Source organism: Nicotiana tomentosiformis, chromosome 10, assembly GCF_000390325.3.
Source record: "Nicotiana tomentosiformis chromosome 10, ASM39032v3, whole genome shotgun sequence".
In the NCBI taxonomy this organism is placed as follows: Eukaryota; Viridiplantae; Streptophyta; class Magnoliopsida; order Solanales; family Solanaceae; genus Nicotiana; species Nicotiana tomentosiformis.
In genome coordinates, this window is record NC_090821.1 from 65,236,855 (window position 1) to 65,261,394 (window position 24,540).

Here is a 24,540-nt window from a genome sequence, read left to right on the forward strand (position 1 = left end):
AGCAAATTACATCGAGACAAGGATTTAATTATATACACTATTAAACTAAAAAAAACTACACTATTAATAATTTTAACCTGTGATAACATATTAATTGACATGTTACCAATTAAATCTTATCATATAAATTACTTGTAAATATTTTATATATGACCTGATTATGATAATAGCCAATAGGTTTGGTTTGATTTTGCGAATTCACTTTAACACACCTAAATTTCAATCTTGGTCAAATTCAAGCGTATAAGTTCGTAATATTCTTTGACAATAAAACTTTACTGAACAAAAAAGAGAATGCAAAGAGCAACAAATGTAAACCAAAAAGTTCACAGCACATAGGAAATTCTATTGCATTTGTGCCAGTGTATTGTCATAATTTGGCTGTGTATTGATTTCGGGATAGGCGCGACGGAATTACGACTTTACTTTATATCATGATTGATGTTTCCGTCGAATTATTTTTCAAGCAGAGTAAGCCAATTGTATTTACACATATTATTATTATTAAGAAATATATTTCTCCATCTGTTTTAACTTATAATTAATGTGAACTTATTTCTTAATCCATCCCAAAAAGAATGATTATTTTTTTAAATTTGGAAACAGTTTAATTCAAATTTTTCATTTTACCCATAATGAGAAGTTTTATAGTAACATAAATGTTATGATATATTTAAAAACATAAGTCTCAAAAAGTCTTTTATTTTTTCTGAACTCTATGAGTAGGCCGACGTTGATGTGAAAAGTTGGTTTTAATTTGCAGGAGAAACTTGTTCTAGTTGTCCAAATTAATATGACAGAAATAATAATAACCCTTGTATAGTTGTAATAAATACTAATAGCCTTTGAAAAGGTGCATACGAATTTTAGGGAAAGGCATTAAATGAAAATAAAGATCCATGCAGAGAAGTGTGATTGCTGGATTACTTCCCTCATTTTGGCTCTTCAAAACACTCAGAAATTTTAACAAAATGTTGGATTCAAATCAGTCACTAAAACAATAACATCTGTGCATTATTTGTCACTAGCTGGAGATCTCCCTTATAAAAACTCAGCTCTGTACTTGTGAGTAAAGGATCAAATTGGCTTAGCAAGAACACCTGAAATCATTAATAGTGTTGGAATTACTATGTAAATTAATTTCACCAGTTATTGTATATAACAATTCATGCTAGCACTCTGTTCCGGAGCCACATGCACTCAAGGGGTATCAACTGACATCCCATTGTCGGAAAATACACTGTGTTGTCTGTGTAGCTAGGTAATTTTTTTTAAATATATATATATATATACTATGTATTGACACTTCTTGGTGAGTTTATTTCTTTATATTTTGACTCCCCTTAATAAAATTTCTGGCTCCGCCACTGCTTGTGCTAAACATATATAAGTCGAAGCACCATCGGTTCGAAGTCAGTACCCTTGAATGGTTCAATATTTTGAACTAAAGCAAGTCACTTTGCTCAAAGTTGCATAAATTTCAATGACTTTTGTTGAAATACAAAAGAAAAATATGAAACAAGGATTGAAGGGCTAAGAATTGAAATCATAAATGTCAGCTGTGCAGCAAGTAAAGTATTACTAATCATAAATGTCAGCTGTGCAGCAAGTAAAGTATTACTCCCTCCGTCTCATATTATCTGTCATGACTCTTGTACACGCCCCTTGAGAAAAATTAATTAGGATGGAATTTTGACTATTTTATCCGTATTCATGTCTTAATATTTAATCTTTCTTCATTGGTATTTGAACAAAGTTTCAAGAATAATTATTACTAAGAGTAAAAAAGGAAAAAAATAATTAATTTTGTCTTGAACTTCTAAAGTGACAAATAATTTGAGACAACTATTTTTAGTAACCACGACTGATAATATGAGACGAAGGGAGTAGCAAACTTGCTATAAATGTCATGCGATCTTGTTAGCAAGAATGACTTAAAAGAGAAATTCTTTTCTTCTCCACAAAATTAAGTATTTTGTCTGGATTCTTTACCCTAACCAACCAAAAGAATTGGAACGTTAACAAACCACAAATCATGCAGTAAGAAAACTTAATGTTGTAATTCTGTTACCAATGCCAGTTCCCTGAAACTCACATTATGATACTAGTGTTTTGCTGTCCCTTGAGAAATCTATAGACACTGCTGATGGTGGCCGCAACTGGAGCATCTTCCTAGATTCAATGCTTTTTCTGCTTCAAGTTCTGGGTGCTCCAGGATGTTCATTATCACAAGTGATGGCGAGCTAAAGAGAATGAATCGGATAAACTCAAACTCAGGAATGAAAGCTGAGATATTCGTTAATTTGACCAGATGAAGCTTGCTAAGGGGAAAAGTTGTGCAGCAGTCCAAGCATTTTAGATAACCCGAGACTTGTTCCTGGTTTAGCGCGCTCGATTGTAGAAGCCTACACAAAAATATAGCAGAAACATAAAAAGTGCTTATTTGGTTCCTAAACAAATTATCATGAATTAGATGGAGTTTCACAACTTACCTCTACATAGAGTTCTTGCAAGTTGGGAGCACTTGTAAGTAGGAGGACAACTACAGATATTTGATTTAAGTCCATAAAGTTCACACCTTTGAGTTCAAGAATCTTTAGAGAGTATGACGATGGCAATAACATTGGCAGAACAGGAGCTTCATCTAGGAGCTGAAACATTAATGATGTGTGAAAACACAATTTAATCACATTAAATTAAAAAATAAGAACTCTTGGAACCCTTATAATGTTAGTTGTGAAGGTAAAATACAAGCTTGGTTAAAGTAATAGGAACAAAAAGCAGTGTAGAAATAATCTCAATAGCACTAAATACCTGCGGAAACATGCCATTAAGAGGAAGTATTTTGACTTTAGACAGGGTACCCACAAATGTAACCAAATCAGAAACAGGTTTGCCTTCCCTGCCTGTTAAAACTCTCTCCAATGAAACAGAAAGTTCAGACAAGTTAGAAGCATTCTCTAAGGAGATTGATTTGAATTTCTCATCGTCCTTGATAAACAACCTCTTGAGATTACCCGTAGGAGGCATCATATTAGACTGATCGACAATAAGATCCTGTAGAAAATAAACAGGAATACAAAGATGAGGAAGATCTCCAAACTATCTAGACAGAACTGCGGATGACATTGTCAAATTTAACACTCCATAACTGCAAGAAGAATAGAAAGGGTGTGGTTTAATTGCATTATTTACAACAAGGAAGCCTTCCGTCAATACTTCATGAATCATGAATAAAGGGGAATATACAGATTTCTTATTCTAAAGAAAAAAAATCAAAAGAATAGGACTGAGAACCACATCACCTTTTGCTTCTATTAAGCTTATCAAACTGACATAGACAGCCACACAATAAGGAGAAGAAAAAAAGGTCCAATAATTGGTCAAATTAACTTCGAAAATTAGCTGTTTCACAGATTAGGTATATATATTTTGACATCAAACTAGTAGCCTTAATAAGCTAGTAAGTAGTTACGTAGTAAAATTTGAATAGCCTAAAAAACTTAGTATGAGGCAGAAGGTAAAGCCTTAGAACCCCAACCACATCATGGGACATCAATGACGATTTTAAACCCATCAAGTTTTAAGCAAAAACCCAAATCGATTCAGGTGATTTGATTTAATTATGCCCCCAGAAAATATAAATACAATTCTTGATTCCAAAGTTCTACAGAACCCCAGACCATAACAGCACATGAATTGTGTTAACAATGAAAACAGTAGTAGTGTGAACCAGGCATTGCTTCAGTATAGTATCCTAACTAAACTATTTTGACAAGCCAATGTTGAAAATTTTGGGATAATACTATAAGCAACCTCATCAATTGAAGAGTATTAGAGTGAGTAAAGGTTAACATTTTCGATCCACAGCTTTTGCACTGAGACAGATGAACACCAGGAAGTCATGGAAATAAGTAATTTAGCCTGTGAAACTAAACTTACCAAGATAAAACAGTGCAGAAAGGGGCCAGTATATTTTAATTGAAATGATCCTTTAATTAGTTTCATAAACTAACATCTTCCGAAAGATAAAAAGGGATCAGAAGCAAAAATTACGCTTACCAAGATCCAAAAAGATGGAGTTTAGCCTTTCTCTTGGTTGTGCTTAAAGTCTTCAACTGTTGGGCACTATTTATAGTTTTTTTTTATTAAGTAAGGTACTGCATTATAGGCATCAAGAAGATGCAAAAGGTTACAAACTATTTATAGTTTTCAAATCTTCTCTCAAGTACCTTGGCCTTCTATTTTGTTAAATGAAATGACACTGAAGCATTACTAGTAGAGGATAGAGCATATGTCGATCATAAACAATTTCAGAAGAGTATGTAATAATTAGAAAGGAATTAGCAGACATATACTGCAGAATCCTTCAATTACCAAGAAAAGAAACCAGTTAAGTGATCAAACATAAGGTGACAGACAGGTTTCACAACCCAAAAATAAACAATTGAACCCCTTAAAATATGACTGAATAGCAGCTAGAGTGCATCGTTACTTCTAGAACAAATAGTTCAAGCCATATGTTTTAGGATATAATATAACTATTAGAATCATTTCTTTAGCATCATCAAAACACATGGACAGACCAGGATTATAAAAGTCAGTGAAGAATCCCAAGTTCACAGAAATTTAAAGCTAAAACGGCGCTTGAATAGTATTACTATAGGGTCACACGGCATCACTGCTGTTGACCTGCTCAGATTGCTTTGATGAGTACTTCTCCATCAGCTTAGCCAGTTCGAGATCAAAATTCTTCTCAAGTGCAACTGCCTCTTCCGAGTATTGCAGCAAGTATTTGCGTCTCATTGAACCTACCCTATCTTCATGAGCTCTTATCAGATTATCCCTCTCTTCCACAAATTCTTCCATATCCTTGTCCTGAAGTTTGATAAATTTCGCAACTTTCTCTGCCCTGAGTCGATGATCCTCAGCCGAGGAAATAGTTGCATTAGATTGATAGATCATCTCACGCTGTTCCTGCTGTATCTTTTCAAACTTGTCCTCCTCAGCAGTCCTGGCATCATAAATCATTTTCAACTGATCATTAAAAAACTGCTCTAGATATTCCATCTCTTCCTTGTTCCGTTCATGGTGCATCTTAGTTCTCAGTCTGACAATCTTGTTCTCTTCGACTGTCTGACGGTGCTTTTCACTCACCAGTCTTAGAGACTCTTCAGTAGCTTTAGCCCGCTTTTGGTGCTTAGAGGCTTGGTTCTTGAACCATATGAGCTGTTGATTATCCTCCGACATCTGCATCGCTGGATTCGAAACAGTTTCTTTATATGACCTCATCTCGAACTTCAGCCTTGATTTCCCATGTGAATGCCGGTTAAAGTTGTCCATGTCTCTTTTCTCTGCCATGTAACCATAAAGCTTACGTTTTCCCCCAGGATAAAAGAGAACTGGATTGTGTTCCCATGCATCTCTATCACTTCCTTTTTCAGAAAACTGCTCACTGAGAAGTACAGCCTCCATGTATCCCACGGGAGTGGCCTCAAAAATCAACACACTGATACCACGATGGCCTTGTGGACCATATGAGCTTCGCGCTGCCTTGACAGCAGCATAAGAGCTGAAATAATCACGCAGCTCCTGATTTCCCATTCCAATCCACTTGTCATTTTCATCTTTCTCAAGCACTGTGTTCACGATAATCGCGGTCGGTGGCCACACTATTTCCTTATCTTCATATTCACCGCCACCCCATCTTCCATACACTTGACCTGGAGGTACAACAGAAGTTCCCCTCCGACGCAGCTCTTCCTCCAAAAGTTGAGCAAGTTGTCTGTGTAATTTCATCCTAAATCCTTTCGTTTTTGCGTGGTTCATCACTGACTGTATCCCTGGAAACCACTCAATTGCACCCGGACCACCTTTGCATGCAGGGCAGTGCCACTGTCTTTCCGGATCATTAATCTCAGTGACAGTCAAACTGTCAAGACATTTGAAAAGGTTCTTGAACCAACGACTTTCCTTGAGTACCTCATGACTCATTTCATTTACATCCGAGTGATCATCAAAGTCGTCATCACTCGGAAGCTCATCATCACTGTCATCATCAGGCAAATCCGATTCATTATCCTCTCCATCATGTTCACAGGAAGCCTTGACATCAGCGACAGGGGAATAAGTATCATGGTCCTCATTGGAACGAGCGACAGATGACCAATCCCAACCATTCTTCAGGGCAGGAGGAACTGCAGCGGGTGTCGGTGTGTAGCATTCTCTGCCAGCAGGTTTTCGAGGATGATAATTAGGTGTGGACCAGTTATTCCTAGACCCCTGTCCTGATGATCCAACAATATTGTTACGCATTCCCAGTTTGGCTTTTGGAGTGGGATTCTGAGAAATCCATTGCTTCATTCCAGCACTGCTGCTTCCACCCTTGTTCTTGGACTTTCTAGAACACACTATCCATCCATCATTTTGATCGGAGTTCAACCCCATATCTTCTACGCCTACATTTATATCATCAACCGTTGGTGTAGTAGTTGTTTCGCATATAGCTTTCTGCTTTCCTGATGAATTAGAAGACTTCCCAACCCTTTTGCTGGAACTCATCTTTGGATGAACTACACGAACTGGGCTTTTCTGTTGAAGGAAGATGTCAACAAAAAAAACAGAAACTGATGAAAATAACATGAGAATTTCGACTGAGAAATAATTCCATATGTTTCAATTTTATAAATCAAATCGACGAGACAGAAGCATACAACCTTCAGTAGGAAAGGTGAACCAGATCAAGAAGATAAAGCCTTTTTACATGGACTAAAATTAATCAAAAAGGAAAAGAAATGATTATTAAGAGGAAAAACATGAAAGCACTTAAAAGCATACCAAGATTCTTGAATTTGAACGTGCCTTCAGCTGCTGGGGCACAATTTCAAGTTAAAGTTTCAAATGTTTGAAGGGAGGCAGAGGTGAGACATGAAAAGGAAGAAGATAAGCCAACTAAGGAAAGCGGTTGAATACAATGGTTCCTATATGTATTTGGGAAGAAGGATTCTGCATTCAATTGCTTAAGAATAGACTAACTCAAACTATCCCAAAAATATCCTCTTCCAGCTAGCTAGCCATTAGTTTTCAATTGCCAAATATTCCCATGAATCTTTCCTAGCCGTTAGTTCTAGTCATTAAAATTACCTTTTACTCGCCAAATTTACTTTCCAATCTCTTGTGCATATAATGACATCTTGAATGCCAAAGTAGCACACAAAGGAATGAGATTATAATTCTCTTTAAGAGGGAGATTGTAGAGTAGGCCGGCCTTCATGTGAAAACTTGGTTTTAATTTCCAAGATGTAAAAACTGTTCTAATGGTCCAAAAGAATGAACTTCTCAGTTCTGAACTGAATCTTCCATAAAGAAATAATGAGCATGGAGGTTTTCAACATCAAAATATTGTCTCTATTCCTATTCTTAATGACTAGAAATTCTTGACACATGCACTATCTCAAATTTATTTTCTTCCTTTTTTAACTTTCCTGTCTACTTTCACTTCTTATTTACACTTACCAATATCTTTTGCATTATTACATTACCAAAGATGTACTTTGGGACCCATTAAATCCAAATTCTTCAAAAAGAAGATCAACATCATTTTAACTCTTAAACTACAACATTCATCAAGAAGCTTAGTTGCTCAAATTTGGGTGCAGGTGTCCGATGCGCATTGGGATCTAGAGGTTAGATCCTTCATGATCTAAACTTTAAGATTCCGGAGTACATATCCAGGTACGGATACAGGCAGGGAGACTAAGCGAAAAATAATTCAAAAATGTAAAATAGAGTTATAAAAATATGTCTAAATTATGAGACATTATTTGGAAACCTTACAAGGTATTTCGAGAAAGAGAAAATATTAATCAAGAGCAGAATCCAAGAAGAAAATAAAAGGAAAAGGACTGATATAGAAAATTTTATATACAAGGTATTACATTTCTTCAATTTCACCCTAGCTTTAATCGGTTGACCATGTTCGACACGGATTTCATACCCACACCCACGTCATGTCGACATGAGTGCGGTACTGAAAGTGAAGAGTCCGAGCAACTTAATCTGGATGCTAATTGTAGTATTTGAACAAAATACTAGTTTAGGAGACTTACGAGTTTCTCCTAAGCGGAAGCGGATCTGCAACAACCACGACTTGTATCACTGGTAGGAAACGAATGAATTTCCTTTGTCCACAACCTACTAATCCCCAAGATGATGTAGAGAAGCTAACCCTTTTTTTCTACACCCATAAAGGTTTACGAGGAGGATAAGCTAATGGGCTAAAATTAACTCCCTTGTGGGCAGATCGGACTCAATATCATTGTCCAACACTATTAAACTCCAATGTTACCTTAATAATTGTATTCATATATACAAAATTGTGGACTTAAAGTTGGAAGAGAAGAGCTACCTTTTTTTATTTTATGGAAGGAGTACTAGTTTTAACACTTGCATTATTGTTCATTCATTATTAGGATAAATTTTATAAAAATCACTTTCACTTTTTATTTACACTTACTAATATTTTTTAAATTATTAGATTACCAAAGATGTAATTTGGGACCCATTCATATTCAAAGAATATCCAAATTCTTCAAAAAGAAAATCAACTTCATTTTAACTCTTAGACTACCACATTCATCTAGGTGCTTACTTGCTCAGACTTGGGTGCGAGTATCCAGTACAAATGTGGATATAGAGGTCGGATACTTCATGATCTAAACTTTATGATTCGGGAGTACGTATCCAGGTACGGATAAGGGGATTCGGCTAAAAATAATTAAAAAATAATTAATAGAGTTATAAAAATATGTCTAAATCATGAGACATTATTTGAAAACCTTACAGGGTATTAAGAGAAGGAGAAATTATTAATCAAGAGCAGAATCCGAAAAGGAAATAGAAGGAAAATGACTGATATAGAAATTTCTACATACAAGGTATTGCATTTTTTTCAATTTCACCGTAGCTTTTGTTTTGATTTCATTAATCGTTGTATCTGTCTCAAATTCTTCCATCATTTTAGTACCCAAAATCAGTTGACCATATTCGGTACGGATCTCCTACCCACACTCACGTCATGTCGACACGGGTGCGGTACGGAAAGTTAAGAGTCCGAGCAACTTAGTCTAGATGCTATTTGTAATATTTGAACAAAATATTAGTTTAGGAGACTTACGAGTTTCCCCTTAGCGAAAGCGGATCTGCAACAACCACGACTTGTGTGATCGTAGGAAACAAATGAATTTTCTTTGTCGACAACCTGCTAATCCCCAAGATGATGTAGAGAAGCTAACCTTTTTTCACCCATAATGGTATATTTATAAGTAATAAATAGGGTTTAGGAGGAGGATAAAGCTAATGGGCTAATGGGCTAAAATTAACACCCTTATGGGCCGGCGGACCAGACTCAATATCATTTTCCAACACTATTAAACTCCAGTGTTACCTTAATAATAGTGTCCATATATAACAAATTGTAGACTTAAGTTGGAAGAGGAGCTACCTTTTTTTTTGTTTTGACGGAAGGAGTACTAGTTTTAACACTTGCATTATTGTTCATTCATTATTAGGATAAGTTTTATAAAAATCACTACTAACTTAATGAAATTTTCAATGGCATTTAGTTGTTTATTTATTTTTCCATGCCAAATTAAGCTCAGTAGCTTTTAATTTCCCACAATCTGCGAAAACCCTGAGCATGCTTTCAAAGTATAAACCCAATGGAACTATCCATTACCATCAATAAATAAATAAATAAATAAACACAATGAAACTGAATAATCCAGTCATAATACATAACATTACAAAGTTCATTTCAACATAATTACATAATATATATATATATACATATATATATTTTTTATTTTCATTTTTTTATTTTTTTTTATAACGGCGGTGTCTGGGCCAGCATGTGCGCACATCGACTAATTCCACGGGATATCTACCACCTCCCACCAGCATTAGGTACCAAGTAACTCTATCTATCAAGGCTTTGACAAATGAGAAAAAATCACCTAGTGTTTTTTGTCTCTACTCTGATTTGAACCTGAGACCGCAGGTTCCCCACCCACACTGTTGACCACTAGGCGTCTAGGCCACACCCTTGAGTGCAATTATAGAATCTATATAACTGAAACAAACTCCAATTTAGGGAGTATTAAAAAAAGAAACCATGGAAGAACTCGAAGCGTACCAGAAACCCTCTTCTTCTCCTTTGTTCCTGGATTAAAAGTTTTTCCTCTTTTCCTTGCTTCTTAGAATGAGAATATTCCTTTGAGTGAAAAGTTGGCTTTAATTTGCAGTAGAAATAGTATATATTCTAATGGTCAAAATAAATATTCTGGGAGAAATAATAGCCATTGCAGGGCTTTTGTTAGTGGAGATTTGATCACATTCTTTTGTAGATTGAGTTTCAAATAGGCAAAGGTGGTCTTAAAAGCGGGTAAGAGTATTTCTTCCTTTTCATATATGGGACAACTCCTTTTAGATTCCTTTCTACTTCTACTTTTCATTTGCACTTTTGTTTTATAACCGTGGTGTTCGGGCTTGTGTGCACCTCGACTAATTCAACGGGATACCTGCCACCGCAGACTAGAAACAGAAATCGGGTAACTCTATCCACCAAGGGTTGGACAAATGAGAAGAAACCACCTAGTGTTTTTTGTCTCCGCCGCACTGAATCACAAAATCTTCATTATATTTGATTATTTTTAAGGTACATTAGGTTTTATTGAGTATTAGGAAAAAAATTCTATATCGAAGTTCCAACTGCACACCTTTCCTTTTCGGGGATCCTATTACCTCCTTATACTAGTTTAGAGAATAATTAATTGCATCTAAAGGCTTATGTAGCAAAGTGTGTATATCACTCTCTCTGAGAGAGTGAGAAGAAAAAATAATTTTAAAATATTACTTTCTTAATTTTATTAAAATTAAAAATATACATTCTTTTTTCGTTTTCTTTGTCTGTCTTTTCCTTCTTCTCCTCTACTTCACTATTCCCATCAACAACATACAACAATCGTCGGCGACTTTTATGGCCTTCTTTAATTTTTTGGGTTAGTTTTCTTCCTCTCCCACTCTCGAATACACAAATCACACTTTTATTAAAAATTATACATATGTAAAGCAAAACCACTCAGATTTGAAAATATCCCGCACCGAAAAATCTTTTTTTTTATTTTTCCTGAGATTTGGAAATATCCAGCACCGGAAAATCTTCTCTTTTTTTGCCAGAAAAAATAGAGTTTTTGACATTTCAAACCGAATAAAGCCTTTTTCTTACCCAACAGTAGGGGTGGGCATAGTTTGGGCAAACCCAAAATACAAACCGAAATCTGAGTTTTATGGAGTTTTGGTTTGGATTTTCGAATTACGGATTGGACTACAGACTTAATTTTTAAATTTTTTGGATTTCGGATTGGATGTTGGATTTGGCACTTCGGATTATCTGAAAATCCGAAATATTTATACTTCATATTTAGTCCATTATTCACATGTCAATAGTAATAAGTCAAATACTCTACCCATTCAATACTAGACATTATCTCATAGTCATATATTCAATACTAGACATTATCTCATATAGTCATATATTCAATACTAGTTCCTAAATTACTATGAGAATACTTTCTATTTAGACACGATTTTACTATTTTTACTTCTTATGGGCCTTGTGAGCGTCTATGTTGTATTTTCTTGATGATGATTTTGTTACTTGAATACTTTATTGGGATGATTGCAGTGAGAATAAGAAACTTTTTACGTAATATAACACGAATACTTCATTTAGTTGTTCATTTTTTATAAGAAAAAAGAAGGCAGAAACATCTCAACTTATAGGCTCAAAAGAAAATCCAAAATATCCAAACAGATTATTCCGAAATCGAACTTAAAAAATCTGATCCAATCCGAGCTTATTTGGATTGGATTTGGATAGTTATTTCTTCAATCCAAAAACCAAAAATCCAAACTAAAATTTTTATATCTAATCAAAACTGCCCGAACGCCCACCCCTACCCAACAGACATAAATATACTCAGATCATTCACCATTACTCGCCTCTTAATTATAAGAGCCACCATTTTTATGCCCCCACAATTACCGGTGATAGAAACCGTCCAAAACGTCGCCACCACAATAGCCATTTAAAGGCCTCAAGCCTAGCTTAGCAGCAAAAAAAAAAAGGAACAGATCAAGGGCCAAAAATTAGAGCATGGCATGAAACTTTGTTGTCTAGTCTGGTGGGGACAAGAGTAAATGAAAAAGAGAAAAGAGAAAGAAAAAAAAAATGGAAAGAACAGAAAAATAATTTTTTAATGAAATATTCACTTGTCTAGGGCGTGTAGTTTACCTCCCAGCAGAAATCTGGTTGTAGTGTTTCAAGGGTGAACTTATTCTATTTTAAAATAGTTCGGGGGTAATAGGAAAAGGAAAAATGTGTAGTTGGAGCTTCGGTCATAGGTTGGGGGTACTTGGGCATTTTCCCTTATAACATATCAAATCAATCGCAAACAAAGGTTTGTTGGTCAATTATAAAGAGTGCAAATCTTCATCGCTTTGTTATGAATGATGAACAAGCTAGAAAGTGACATTACGCGTGCAGGAAGGATTCAATATCGTGTATGCTATTGAAATTGGATCATATATTCAGGATTGTTTTGAAAAGTTTTCACTTCTGAAATAGGACAGCAAGAAAATTTGTAGTCATCTCATTCTTATTAGATGCAGTAAGAAGGTACTGTTATCCAAACTGAAATTCATTATCTATCAAAAGGCAATGCCGAAACACAACCATATACTACACCATCCACATTCATTTCTCTCTATTTGCCTTAATTAACCTCCAACCTATCTAAGACAAAGATCATGGTGGTGTAAAAGACCAGTGGAGATAGACCGGACTCTGATCTGGATACCACCCTATGAACCTATATAGATAACTTCTGCTTTAGGTGATGCCTGCGGAAATTGTATTAGCTCTGTGAGTAACTCAAGTCTTGTTTCAGGAGAATCTAACCTGGGCTCAATTACCATTCCTACGAGCATCAGAGACTTGGCTAATAGAAGCTTAATAAGCAACTTTTCAGACTTTTTGCCTGTTGTATCTATCACCTTAACCGCTCTTAGGTGATTCAATATTGGCACATTTGAAAAACCTTTTACTTCAAGAGAAACACAGCTGGTCTCCTGATCTAACCACCATATATTGGAAAGTTCATAGTCCAACTACAAATTAATAAAAGACCATCAGTCTGAACTAACATTGAGGATTAAGGATTATGAAATAAGAAAGGAATTACATACAGAAAAGAGAGGGAAAAAAGTAGTAGTAATTTTTGAACCTGAATTTCAATTTCTTGTAAATATGGGGAGCTTCTGATCAAGCAAAGAGCACATAAAGTCCAACCTGGATCTACACAAACATCAGATAAGTAAAGACGCGTAAGAGCAGAGGGGAGCTCTTTTGGTACTTCACCTGCCCCTGCAACCAAGGACTAAAGACAACGCCATAAATCAGGACCACTCAAAGGCCAAAAGAACAAGGACAAAAGATGCACTATAATGAAATCATGGAGCAACATTTACCTGGACACCACAATAATCCAAGTGGAGGAAAAGACTCGAAAAACTTGGCAAGACCATATTTTCCATGCCCCATAGAAAAATCCGTATTCACAAGTGAAAGTTTCGGAAGAAGAGGAGAATTTATTAGAAAAACAGAACCTCTTGCGAAGTCAAAGGATTTCAAACAGGGAGCAATAATTTGAATATTGCTTAAAAACTATATGAGATCTGCAATACCAAGTACTCGAGCAACGGGCAATGAGATAAAAAATTCTCAAGAAATTTGGAACAAATTTTTACTTCACGTAGTTCCAGGCTAATCAACCTATAAAATCCCTTGAAAGCCAATGGAGGACGTATTAAACAATTCTGGAGAGTCAGATGCCTCAACTTCAAACAAATAAAAAATGATCATGAATGGACAGTGAAAACTTAGTTATTGGTCCATCGTGAAGTGTTAAAAGATGGCATATGATTTTTGTAAATACAAGTGCAGGAGGTATTAAGGCAATTCTTGTTTCCAAAAGTGTCTGGTCAAACGTTAATTCTGGAAGTCTGCACCAGTTATACCTCCATTTCTTTGATAAGATGCTTGTCCTCACAACATCTCGTAAAGGTAAACGCATTAGAATGGCATCGATAACATTCTCAGGAAGGTTGCCAAGTATATTTGGAGGTACACTTTGACAATCATGCATTTCGCCCTTAGGAGGCATCATATAATAATAATTGCCAGTAAGAATCTGCAGAAACAAGAATATAAAGGTAAGGAATACTCAAACTATCCGGACAGAGTACACAGACATCAAACTTCTATGATTATTGTTAAATCAACATGCCAAAAATGTAAGAAGAAAAGAAAGGGTCTATTCTAATTGAATCACTAATCCATCTCCTCTTAATATTCATAAAATGCATTCTTTAAATCTCAACGGCAAGAAACACGTCCTTCAATCTTATAGTCAATAATCATCAGTCTTAAACCAGATTACCTTTTTGCTTCAATTAAGCTTATCAAATTGACAATGATAACTACACAATAAGTTCATTTGAACATAAATATTTACTATTTCAATTACTGAATGCATAAGTAATTCATCCTAAAGTGAAAAAATGATGAAGAAAAAAGAAGAGCATTTCAACCTTATCAAGACCTAAGATTCTTGAATTTTGATGATGAATGATTCAAAAGGATGTAACCAGCCTTTCTCTATCCTCAGTGCTTTAGCTGTTGCCGCTATTTGTAACTTGTTAAGTCTTTACTTTGCATAGCCTTTTAAAGCCATCTCCAGACTCGAAAAGAACTTTTCAGTTCACTAGGAAAAGAATGACAGTTGAGGTTTTCAAGATCAATAAATGAAATAAATTGTTTCTATTCCTATTCTTAATGACTATAAACTCTTGACGCATGCACTGTCTCAAATTAATTATCCTGATTTTTTTTGTTTAAGTTCCTGTCTACTTTCAATTTACTATTACACTTACCAATATTATATTGTGCAAAGTACTTTGAAGATTGTAATACAGTAATAACTATTTTAAAGTTAGTTTCCTGGACCAATTCATTTTGGCATGAAAAACAGAATAAATTCCAGGAGGATATTGTGAGATTATATTAAATACCATAGTGAATAAAGAAAAAGTTAAATAGCAAGTGCTATCTACTCTACCTAGTATCAATTCTACATGGCTCTAACTTACAGAGATAAAATTCTACTTTGAGATATGACCAAAGTAGAAAAATAACACACAGCAACCCGCAACCTAACTTTGAAGTTTGAAATAAACATTAACAACGTCAACGTGAAGTAATGACAAATTATGTAACAGACTAGTCAAATCATCCACCCAGAATAATTAACTTCCAAAATTTTGAGCCATAGATTGTATGGTTTGATTAAAGAATCCTGAAGATCAATAAACAAGATTGTAATCTTGTGGAGTACTAGTTTAGAAATCTAACTTCTGCTTTAGGTGATGCACGCTGAAATTTTGGTAACTCAGCGAGTATTTTGACTGTTGCAGAATCTTTAACTGGCCTGAAGGGCTCGATTAGCATCCTCACCAGCACGTGAGACTTGGCTAACAAAAGCTTCATAAGCTGCAACTCAGGCTTTGAACCATTAATATACATTAGCTTAAATTCGTTGAGGTGATTAAATGTGACATCTGAGAAATGTTCCACTTCAAGACATTCTAGAGCAGACACATCATCATCATCATCCACATAAGACGTCTAAGAAAAGATTAACCAAATCTCAACTAATTGATGATTTAAGGAGTATGGAAATAAGAAAGAAACTATTGTGCATAAGAAAGAAAAAGAAAAGAAAACCTCAATTTCTAAATATTGTAAACATGGGAAGCTTCTAATCAAGCCAAGAGCACATAAAACATCATCTAATTGACACAGATAAACAGATAAGCGAAAATGTTTGACAGAGTTAAGATTAAAGGGAAGCTTTGTTGGTTCTAAACCTGCTCCTGCAGCAAAGCACCTTAAAAATAATTCAAAAAGTTAGGATGACTCGAAGCGGAAAAAAAATGCATTAATAGCTGTGAAGCAACATTTACCAGGCAATCAATGTCGAGATGCATCAAGAGCAGAACAAGACCTCTAAAAACTTCACAATATCCCATTTCTGTCCCCCCCCCCCCCCAAAGAATATACATCATTCATAAGTGAAAGTTTTGCAAGAAGAGGATATTCTTTAAAAAGATAGATCCTATACAGCCTGTGAAGTCAATTGATCTCAGCAAGGGAGCATTAATTTCAACAATATTGCTATACGAAACTACCATTTCCAGCACCAATTCTTCAAACAACGGACAACTAGAGATTAACCAATTTTCGAGATCCAGTTGCCTTAATTGCATACATGTGAAAAATGAAGTAGGCAATTTGTCTCGGACACTGTTCATTGGAAGTATAAGAACAAGATGCTGAATACCATTCCTAGAGAGGAAATAAATCAAGTTGTCAATATTAGGACAACCTTCCAAACAAGGAATAGAGGGAGTAAACTTTGTAAAGTTACTTGTAATGTGTTAAATCCCTTTTAGCTTTCCAAAGTGTTTGATCAAGTCTCAACTATGAAAGCCTGCACCAGATATAACTTCAATTGCTTGATAAGATGCTTGTCCTCACATCATCTCGTAAAGGCAAACGCTTAAGAATATCATCAATAACATTCTCGGGAAGGTTGTCAAGTACATCGAGAGGCAAAGTTTGCGTTTTTCCCGTAGGAGGCATCATATAAGACTGATCGACGTTAAGATCCGGTAGAAAATAAACAGGAATACAAAGATGAGGAAGATCTCCAAACTATCTAGACAGAACTGCGGATGACATTTTCAAATTTAACATTCCATAACTGTAAGAAGAATAGAAAGGGTGTGGTCTAATTGCATTCTTTACAATTAACTTAGAAAATTAGCTTATCAAACTGACATGGATAGCCACACAATAAGGAGAAAAAAAAGTCCAATAATTGGTCAAATTAACTTAGAAAATTAGCTGTTTCATAGCTTAGGCCATATATATTTTGACATCAAACTAGTAGCCTAAATAAACTAGTAAGTAGTTAAGTAGTAAAATATGAATAGCCTAAAACTTAGTATGAGACAGAAGGTAAAGCCTTAGAACCCCAACCCCATCATGCGACATCAATGACGACTTCAACCTCGTCAAGTTTTAAGCAAATCCCACGATTCAGGTGATTTGATTTAATTATGCCCCCAGAAAATATAAATACAATTCTTGATTTCAATGTTCTACAGAACCCCAGACCATAATAGCACATGAATTGTAACAATGAAGAAACCAGTAGTAGTGTGAACCTGATGAGGATTAATTGTGAAGTAGTCACTCCTATACTTCTCCGATGATCGATGGCTAACTAATATGCGTAAATGGTGCACATTGTAAAATGGATAAATTGCAATTTGCCTCCTATTTATTGTGATAAAACTACAGTATGGCCCCTCTAATTAAATTACTAATGTGCAGAATTTTCAAGGGCAATTAAAAGTTGGATTTTTGTATATTTTTCATGCTTCCTATTTATCACATATGGAACCATGACCAGTCATTGCTTCAGTATGATATCCTAACCATACTGTTTTGACAAGCCAATGTTGAAAATTTCGGATAATACTATAAGCAACCTCATCAATTGAAGAGTATTAGAGTGAGTCAAAGTTAAACATTTTCGATCCATTGATTTTGCACTGAGACAGTTGAACACCAGGAAGTCATGTAAACAAGTAATTTAGCCAAAACATTCTGTGAAATTAAACTTACCAAGAGCTAGATAAAGCAGTACAGGAAGGGGCCAGTATGTTCTAATTGAAATAACACATCCTTTAATTAGTTTCATAAACTAACATCATCCAAAAGATAAAAAAAGATCAGAAGCACATACAGTTTTCAAGTCTTCTGTAAGTGCTTTGGCCTTTTATTTTGTTAAATGAAATCATACTGAAGCATTACTAGTAGAGGATAGAGCAAATGTCCATTCCTCTCTCACAAAAGTAGCTCGATCAATGTACCAAGTCAATCATAAACAATTTCAGTAGACTATGTAACAATTAGGAAGGAATTAGCAGACATATATTTCATACTCCTTCAATTACAAAGAAAAAGCCACTGGTTAAGTGATCAAACATAAGGTGACAGACAGGTTTTCACAACCCAAAAACAAATAATTAAACCCCTGAAAATATGACTTAATAGTAGCTAGAGTGCATCATTAGTTCTAGAACAACTAGTTCAAGGCATATATTTTAGGATATAATATAACTAATAGAATCATTTCTTTAGCATCATCAAAAAAAAAAAAAAATTGACAGACCAGGATATAAAAGTCAGTGGAGGATCCCACGTTCATCAGAAATTTAAAGCTATGATGGCGCTTGAATAGTATTACTATAGGGTCACACGGCATTACTGCATTGACCTGCTCAGATTGCTTTGGTGAGTACTTCCCCATCAGCTTAGCCAGTTCGAGATCAAAATTCTTCTCAAGTGCAACTGCCTCTTCCGAGTATTGCAGCAAGTATTTGCGTCTCATTGCAGCTACCCTATCTTCATGAGCTCTTATCAGATTATCCCTCTCTTCCACAAATTCTTCCATTTCCTTGTCCTGAAGTTTGATAAATTTCGCAACTTTTTCTGCCCTGAGTCGACGATCCTCAGCCGAGGAAATAGTTGCATTAGATTGATAGATCATCTCACGCTGTTCCTGCTGTATCTTTTCAAACTTGTCCTCCTCAGCAGTCCTGGCATTGTAAATCATTTTCAACTGATCGTTGAAAAACTGCTCTAGAGATGTTTCTCCTATCACCTTGATTTCAAACTTTTCCTTGAAATTTTCATCCACTTGAGTGGAACTTTATCACCTATTGAAAGAAAAAGTTCACAAGCAATTCTTCAGGAGGCGAAAGAGATGCATTAGCAGATCTGTCCTGAATATGCCTGTGACGACACACAATTTATTTCAGCTTACCCTGTTAGGGTGTTGGGATCCCAAGCTTGATGGAAGCAAATGTATAGGTGGTGACATGTCATGGGTAACACTGGTTGATCCTAACTTTTTGGAATGGCTACTTTGCATGACCAATAACATTTTTCCAAGCATTTCCCTAAGGACTGGTGATATCATGTCACATCGAGCCAAAACATCAAGTGAACCAATAATTCCCTTTTTAACAATCGTAGAAAGAGCCGTTGACACCCCTTTGGAGATAATCTCCTTCCTCTCAATATCATAGTTGTCAACCACAATTAGTAGAAACTCAAGAAGAGTATGGGTGACTTCAATATACTTTGGTATAGAGTTCACCATTAAAAGAATTGCAGGTTCAATGTTCATTACACTATCAGTGGTTTCATCAAAGAAAAGCCAATCATAAAACAATGCAAGCTTTACATTTGCTTCGATATAACCCTTCCTGCACGACTTCAATAGCCAACCAATCACAGCCCATCTTGGTAAGATGTCCGGTTGCGTAATTTCACTGGATGGACGAACTGAACAACATAGAAACCTAACAATGTCAGTTAAAATGGTTTCTCTCTCGGGCACTCCAAGGAACTTCTTAGCAAACCAAACCTGGTACCTCTTTTGATTACCCAACTTGACATGTGTAAGCAAAAACCTCAATTTGGTTTCCATTTCAGGAGTTATTCGAAGCAAAAAGTACAAACTTGGAGTTCTTATGCGGTAAATTTGTGAGATATCTTCAAATCCGTCCGCCCTAAACTGTCTTGGATTCAATAACAAGTCTTTCCATATGGCTTTAAACTCAGGTATATGAACCAAGTCTTGCAAAAGCCTAATTAAGTCTCTCCCTATGTTCAAACACAAGGGAAATTGTTCCCGCAAAAGTCGACCACAGAATTCAACCTCCATTCTCTTCAATGCATCTGTCATTGGATTACTTGGTAATCTATAATGATCAGCCAATAACCGAAGGAACACATACAACCCCTTATTCAAAACCAATGGTTCTTCCTCTAATAAACAATCCCAATTGGCTAAAAACAAGGTAACCATCTCCAAACACAACCACAAATTGCCCTCACTAAAATCCCCACCTAAAATTTGCCTTAAAAGAGCCACTAGCAATTTATCAAACCCTATAGCTAATACATTCAACATCTCTTTAGTAACCCATATAAGCTGAATTTTCACTGAGTCAAGCAACTTTGGATACAATTCATCAACAATATTGACAAGAATACAAGTAAAGAAATCATACCCATCAGTAATAATTGCATGTAGGTGCTTAATATGAACTTTAGCCAAATGGGGCTGGGATAAAATGCCAAAAATTAAAGCTTTATTAATTTTTGAGTATTCCTCTTGTGTAAGGACTTTTAAGGAAAATGGGGGGTTTAGTTGGGGTTTAAGAAGCTCAAAAGCTTCTCTAAGAGACACTTCGATTGGGTTTTCAGCTTCATGAGTTCCTCTTTGAATAAGTTTTAAGGCCATTTATCAAGCACAATAGATGCAAGAAGAATCACCAAAAACAGCTACATAAGTTTACCTTGAACTCACCGGCGGGGAGGTAAGCGGCGGTTGTGTAGGTACGGCAACTTGCCGCTGGTTTGCTCCCTTTTTACCCTTTTGTAGATTAAGTAGAATGAATAACAATATTAGTAAGACCATCTCCAACACAATATTATTTTGGTGCTCCAACACAATAATATTTTGGTATACTATTTTGGTACGTGAATAGTGTTGCACCAAATTTAGTGTAACACTATTTATAACACAATTACTATTTATTAATATTTTATTATTATTATTTATTATATAATACTTTTAATTTAACATATTATAATTTTGTAATTACTTATACTTTTTATGTAATATCTTTATAATATTAATTTTATATTTTAATTTTAGTGTATAATTTTTATAAATTAATTTACGTTAATTTTATTTTTATATAAAATTATAAGTTAATTTTATTATAAGTTATAACTGTATAAAAATATATAAACATAAAAAAAACAAAAAGTGCAAGTCTAAAATATAATATGTTGTTAATAAATAACACAATATTCATTAAATAACATATAAATAAATATTTAATAGAGTAGCGACTGACATAAATTAAAATTGAAAATACTTTAAATAACATAATGGGATGAGAAAATTATAACAATAATCTAGTACTCTGGTAGGTCTGTAATGACCCGACCAGTCGTTTTGAGAGTTATAGCCTGGATCCCCTATTAACTGCTTCTCCCATATCTATTTTCTGCTATTGTGACTTGCCAGGAGGTTTCGTTTTGGTTTTTGGAGTGTTTTGGGACACTTAGTCCCTAAATGGAGGTTTAAGCCTTAAGATTTGAACCGTAATCGGAACTATGTGAAGACGACTCCGGAATAGAGTTCTATCGGTTCTGTTAGCTCCGTTATGTGATTTTGCACTTAGGGGTGTGTCCGAATAGTGTTTTGGAGGTCTGTAGCTTATTTAGGTTTGAAATAGCGAAAGTCGAATTTTTAGAGATTTGGACCTGTAGTGGAAATTTTGATATCGGGACCGGATCCCGATTTCGGAAGTTGGAGTAGGTCCGTAATGTTGAATATGAGTTGTGTGCAAAATTTGGGGTCAATCGGACTTGGTTTAGTTGGTTTCGGCATCGGTTGTCGAATTCAGAAATTTCAAAGTTATTTAGGCTTGAATCCGGGTGTAATTGGTGTTTTTGATGGTATTTGAGGTGGTTTGAGGTTCGACTAAGTTCGTATGGTGTTTTAGGATTGGTTGGTATGTTTGGGTGAGGTCCTAGGGGCCTCGGTTGAGTTTCGGGGTGCTTAACGGATGAAAACTTGGACTTAGAAGAATTTCTGATATGTTGTTCCTGGTGTTTTCGCACCTGCGGTGGAGAGTCCGCAGGTGCGGCCCCGCAAAAGCGAGGCTAGGATCGCAGGTGCGCCTTTAGGCCTGGGAGTCAGGGGTCACAGATGCGACGAGTGAGCCGCAGGAGCGGAGCCGCATTTGCGGAAGGGTAGTCGCAGATGCGGAGATGAGGAGGACCTAAGGTTCCGCACAAGCGGACAAGTAGACGCAGAAGCGTATTCGCAGATGCAGACTTAGGCGCGTAGGTGTGGACTCTGGAGTTTTAATGAAAAATCGCAGGTGCGTAATCCTAGCCACAGAAGCGGCACCGCAGGTGCGATGATGAGGGCGCAGGTGCGAGTCCGCTGGGCAGAAAAGAGAGAATTTCGAGGGTTTGATTCATTTCTCCATTTTTGGACTTGGGAGCTCGGAAATTGGCAATTCTTTGAGGGATTTTCAGAGAGAGCTTTGGGGTAACGATTCCTTATTCGATTTTGGTTATGTTTCATTAAACTAATGTTGATTTCTTTATTTAATTTCGGATTTGGATTGAAAAGTTGGGAAAATGGAGGAAAAGTTCCCTAACCTAATTTTTGAGTTTTGATTGGGATTTAGACATCAGATTTGGATAATTTTGGTACGAGTGAACTCGTGAGTGAATGGGTATTCGTATTTGGTGACTTTTACCCAATTTTGAGCCGTGGGCCCGGGGAGACTTTTTGGGGCGATTTTCCAATTTCTTGCTTTAGCTTTGATTTCAGTAGCTAGATTAGTTCCTTGTAGTTATATTTATGATATGTAATTGATTTTGGCTAGATTTGGGCCATTCGGAGTTGGATATTCGTGGAAAGAGCATCGTTACGAATTGATTTGAGCTTGGTTCGAGGTAAGTGGCTTGCCTAACCTTGTGGGGGGAACTCCCCTTAGGATTTGGTACCCTTTAATATGTGAGCGTCGTGTATGTGAGGTGACGAGTGCGTATACGGACTATTCGTTGTAAAACTCTATTTTTCTCTAAGTAATAACATGTTTCACTTCATTTGAGCTACACCAGCATATGTAATTATCCTGTTTAGTTTAGAATAGTTTAGAATAGCATGTCTACGTGTCTTAATTGCCTATCTGACTCTGTGCAGCATGCTTAGTGAATTCCATGCCTCTTCCTTGACTCGTACTTAGTCTAAATTGTAGGATTTCGTGTTGTAGCTATTATTTCTACTGTTTGAGCTGGGTATTTTACTTTTGGAATTACGGAACGGTATTCCGGGAGATCCCCCTGCATATTTATTTTTGGGACTACGGAACGGTATTCCGGGAGATCCCCCTGCATATTTACTTTGAGACTACGGAACGGTATTTCGGGAGATCCCGCTGTCTTGCATATTTACTTTGGGACTACGAAATGGTATTCTGGGAGACCCCCTGCACATTTACGTTTGGGACTACGAGACGGTATCTCGAGAGATCCCCTGTGGTTATTGTTGTGTACTGAGCTGTTATCTTTCTATGATTTCATTTTTGTTAAATTTTGGTCTTTATTGTACTGCGATATTTTACTCTGCCTTGTTTTATTATATATATATATATATATATATATATATATATATATATATATATATATATCCAGTAGGAGCCTGACTTGACCTCGTTACTACTCGACCGATGTTAGGCTCGACACTTACTAGGTACCATTGTGGAGTACTCATACCCTTTCCTGCACATGCTTTTTCGTGTGCAGATCCAGGTTATTTCTACCAACCTCGTCCTTAGTTGCAATCGTTGTTGCTTTCGGAGACTTCAAGGTATATCTGCCCGCGCCCGCAGATCCTCAGAGTGCCCATTTATCCCCTATGTTGATTTTTATTTTTATTTTTATAGACAATGGTGTATAAAACAGTTAGAACTTCGTAAAAGCGTGACTTACGATGTTCCGGGTCTTGGGAGTGTTATGTATATTTTGGGAGTAGATTATTATATATGCCGAGCGACATCTCAATTGCTTATTTAAAATATCTGTTATTGTTAGTTGTTAATTTCCATATTTTTTTTATTCTCATTTTCGCAAGTGTTAGGCTTACCTAGTCGTAGAGACTAGGTGTCGTCACGACGTTTCACGGAGGGAGGGGTTGGGTCGTGACAAGTTGGTATCAGAGCTCTAGGTTCGTATGTGTCGTGAGTCACAAGCCAGTTTATTAGAGTCTCGCGGATCGGTACGGAGACGTCTGTACTTATCTTCGGGAGGCTATGGAACTGTTAGAAACAATCATACTCTTTTTGATTCCTTGTCGTGCTAGTTATTGGCAACAAATTCTAAAATTTCTCTATTCCATTCTTTCTCACAGATGGTGAGGACCCGTACCGGGAGATCTGATGACCAGGCACCTGCGCCCCCTGCTAGAGCCGTTAGAGGCCGGGGACGGGGTAGAGAACGAGCACGCGATGCAGCCAGAGCACCCGCACAAGCTGCGACAGAGGAGCCCCCAGCAACTCTAGCTGGAGGGCAGGCACTAGAGGTTCCTATTGCTGCACCCGCCCTCCAGGAGACTCTAGCCCAGTTCATGTGCATGTTCAGCACCTTAGCTCAGACTGGATTGATTCCATTAGATCCCGCCACATCTCAGG

General features: G+C 36.2%; 3 protein-coding genes across 8 annotated transcripts; all 3 read right to left on the reverse strand.

The window, feature by feature from the left end:
• Nucleotides 1-1,861: 1,861 nt before the first annotated feature.
• Nucleotides 1,862-4,290, reverse strand: LOC138891375 (F-box/FBD/LRR-repeat protein At1g13570-like). Its single transcript, XM_070187368.1, has 3 exons — nt 2,815-4,290; nt 2,493-2,651; nt 1,862-2,405 (listed from the first exon to the last, which is right to left on the reverse strand). The coding sequence occupies exons 1-3, from the start codon at nt 3,031-3,033 to the stop codon at nt 2,322-2,324; spliced, it is 462 nt and encodes a 153-aa protein (XP_070043469.1). The 5' UTR covers nt 3,034-4,290; the 3' UTR covers nt 1,862-2,321.
• Nucleotides 4,291-4,424: 134 nt separating this feature from the next.
• LOC138891385 (protein SUPPRESSOR OF GENE SILENCING 3-like) lies at nt 4,425-13,710 on the reverse strand. Of its 6 annotated transcripts, none has more exons than XM_018773736.3 (4): nt 13,588-13,710; nt 13,344-13,496; nt 9,176-9,259; nt 4,425-6,591 (listed from the first exon to the last, which is right to left on the reverse strand). In XM_018773736.3, the coding sequence occupies exons 1-4, from the start codon at nt 13,651-13,653 to the stop codon at nt 4,669-4,671; spliced, it is 2,226 nt and encodes a 741-aa protein (XP_018629252.2). In that variant the 5' UTR covers nt 13,654-13,710; the 3' UTR covers nt 4,425-4,668. The 6 variants fall into 6 exon arrangements, with proteins under 6 accessions (XP_018629252.2, XP_018629255.2, XP_033514275.2 ...); XM_018773739.3 differs by lacking the exon at nt 9,176-9,259 and adding an exon at nt 10,193-10,270; XM_033658384.2 differs by lacking the exon at nt 9,176-9,259.
• Nucleotides 9,172-20,702, reverse strand: LOC104105048 (uncharacterized). Its single transcript, XM_070187367.1, has 3 exons — nt 14,710-20,702; nt 13,344-14,309; nt 9,172-9,259 (listed from the first exon to the last, which is right to left on the reverse strand). The coding sequence occupies exon 1, from the start codon at nt 20,559-20,561 to the stop codon at nt 19,065-19,067; it is 1,497 nt and encodes a 498-aa protein (XP_070043468.1). The 5' UTR covers nt 20,562-20,702; the 3' UTR covers nt 9,172-9,259; nt 13,344-14,309; nt 14,710-19,064.
• Between the last annotated feature and the right edge of the window lie 3,838 nt (nt 20,703-24,540).

What these genes read in the sequence shown, in the direction of transcription:
- LOC138891375 (XM_070187368.1), bottom strand. Translation starts at nt 3,033, where the DNA reads ATGATGCCTCCTACGGGTAATCTCAAGAGGTTGTTTATCAAGGACGAT. An exon ending in TTAATGGCATGTTTCCGCAG is followed by an intron (nt 2,652 to 2,814) that starts GTATTTAGTGCT and finishes TTAATGTTTCAG; the next exon opens with CTCCTAGATGAAGCTCCTGT. An exon ending in TGCAAGAACTCTATGTAGAG is followed by an intron (nt 2,406 to 2,492) that starts GTAAGTTGTGAA and finishes ATTTTTGTGTAG; the next exon opens with GCTTCTACAATCGAGCGCGC.
- LOC138891385 (XM_018773736.3), bottom strand. Translation starts at nt 13,653, where the DNA reads ATGGAAAATATGGTCTTGCCAAGTTTTTCGAGTCTTTTCCTCCACTTG. An exon ending in TGGATTATTGTGGTGTCCAG is followed by an intron (nt 13,497 to 13,587) that starts GTAAATGTTGCT and finishes CGTTGTCTTTAG; the next exon opens with TCCTTGGTTGCAGGGGCAGG. An exon ending in TACAAGAAATTGAAATTCAG is followed by an intron (nt 9,260 to 13,343) that starts GTTCAAAAATTA and finishes GGGGATTAGCAG; the next exon opens with GTTGTCGACAAAGAAAATTC.
- LOC104105048 (XM_070187367.1), bottom strand. Translation starts at nt 20,561, where the DNA reads ATGGCCTTAAAACTTATTCAAAGAGGAACTCATGAAGCTGAAAACCCA.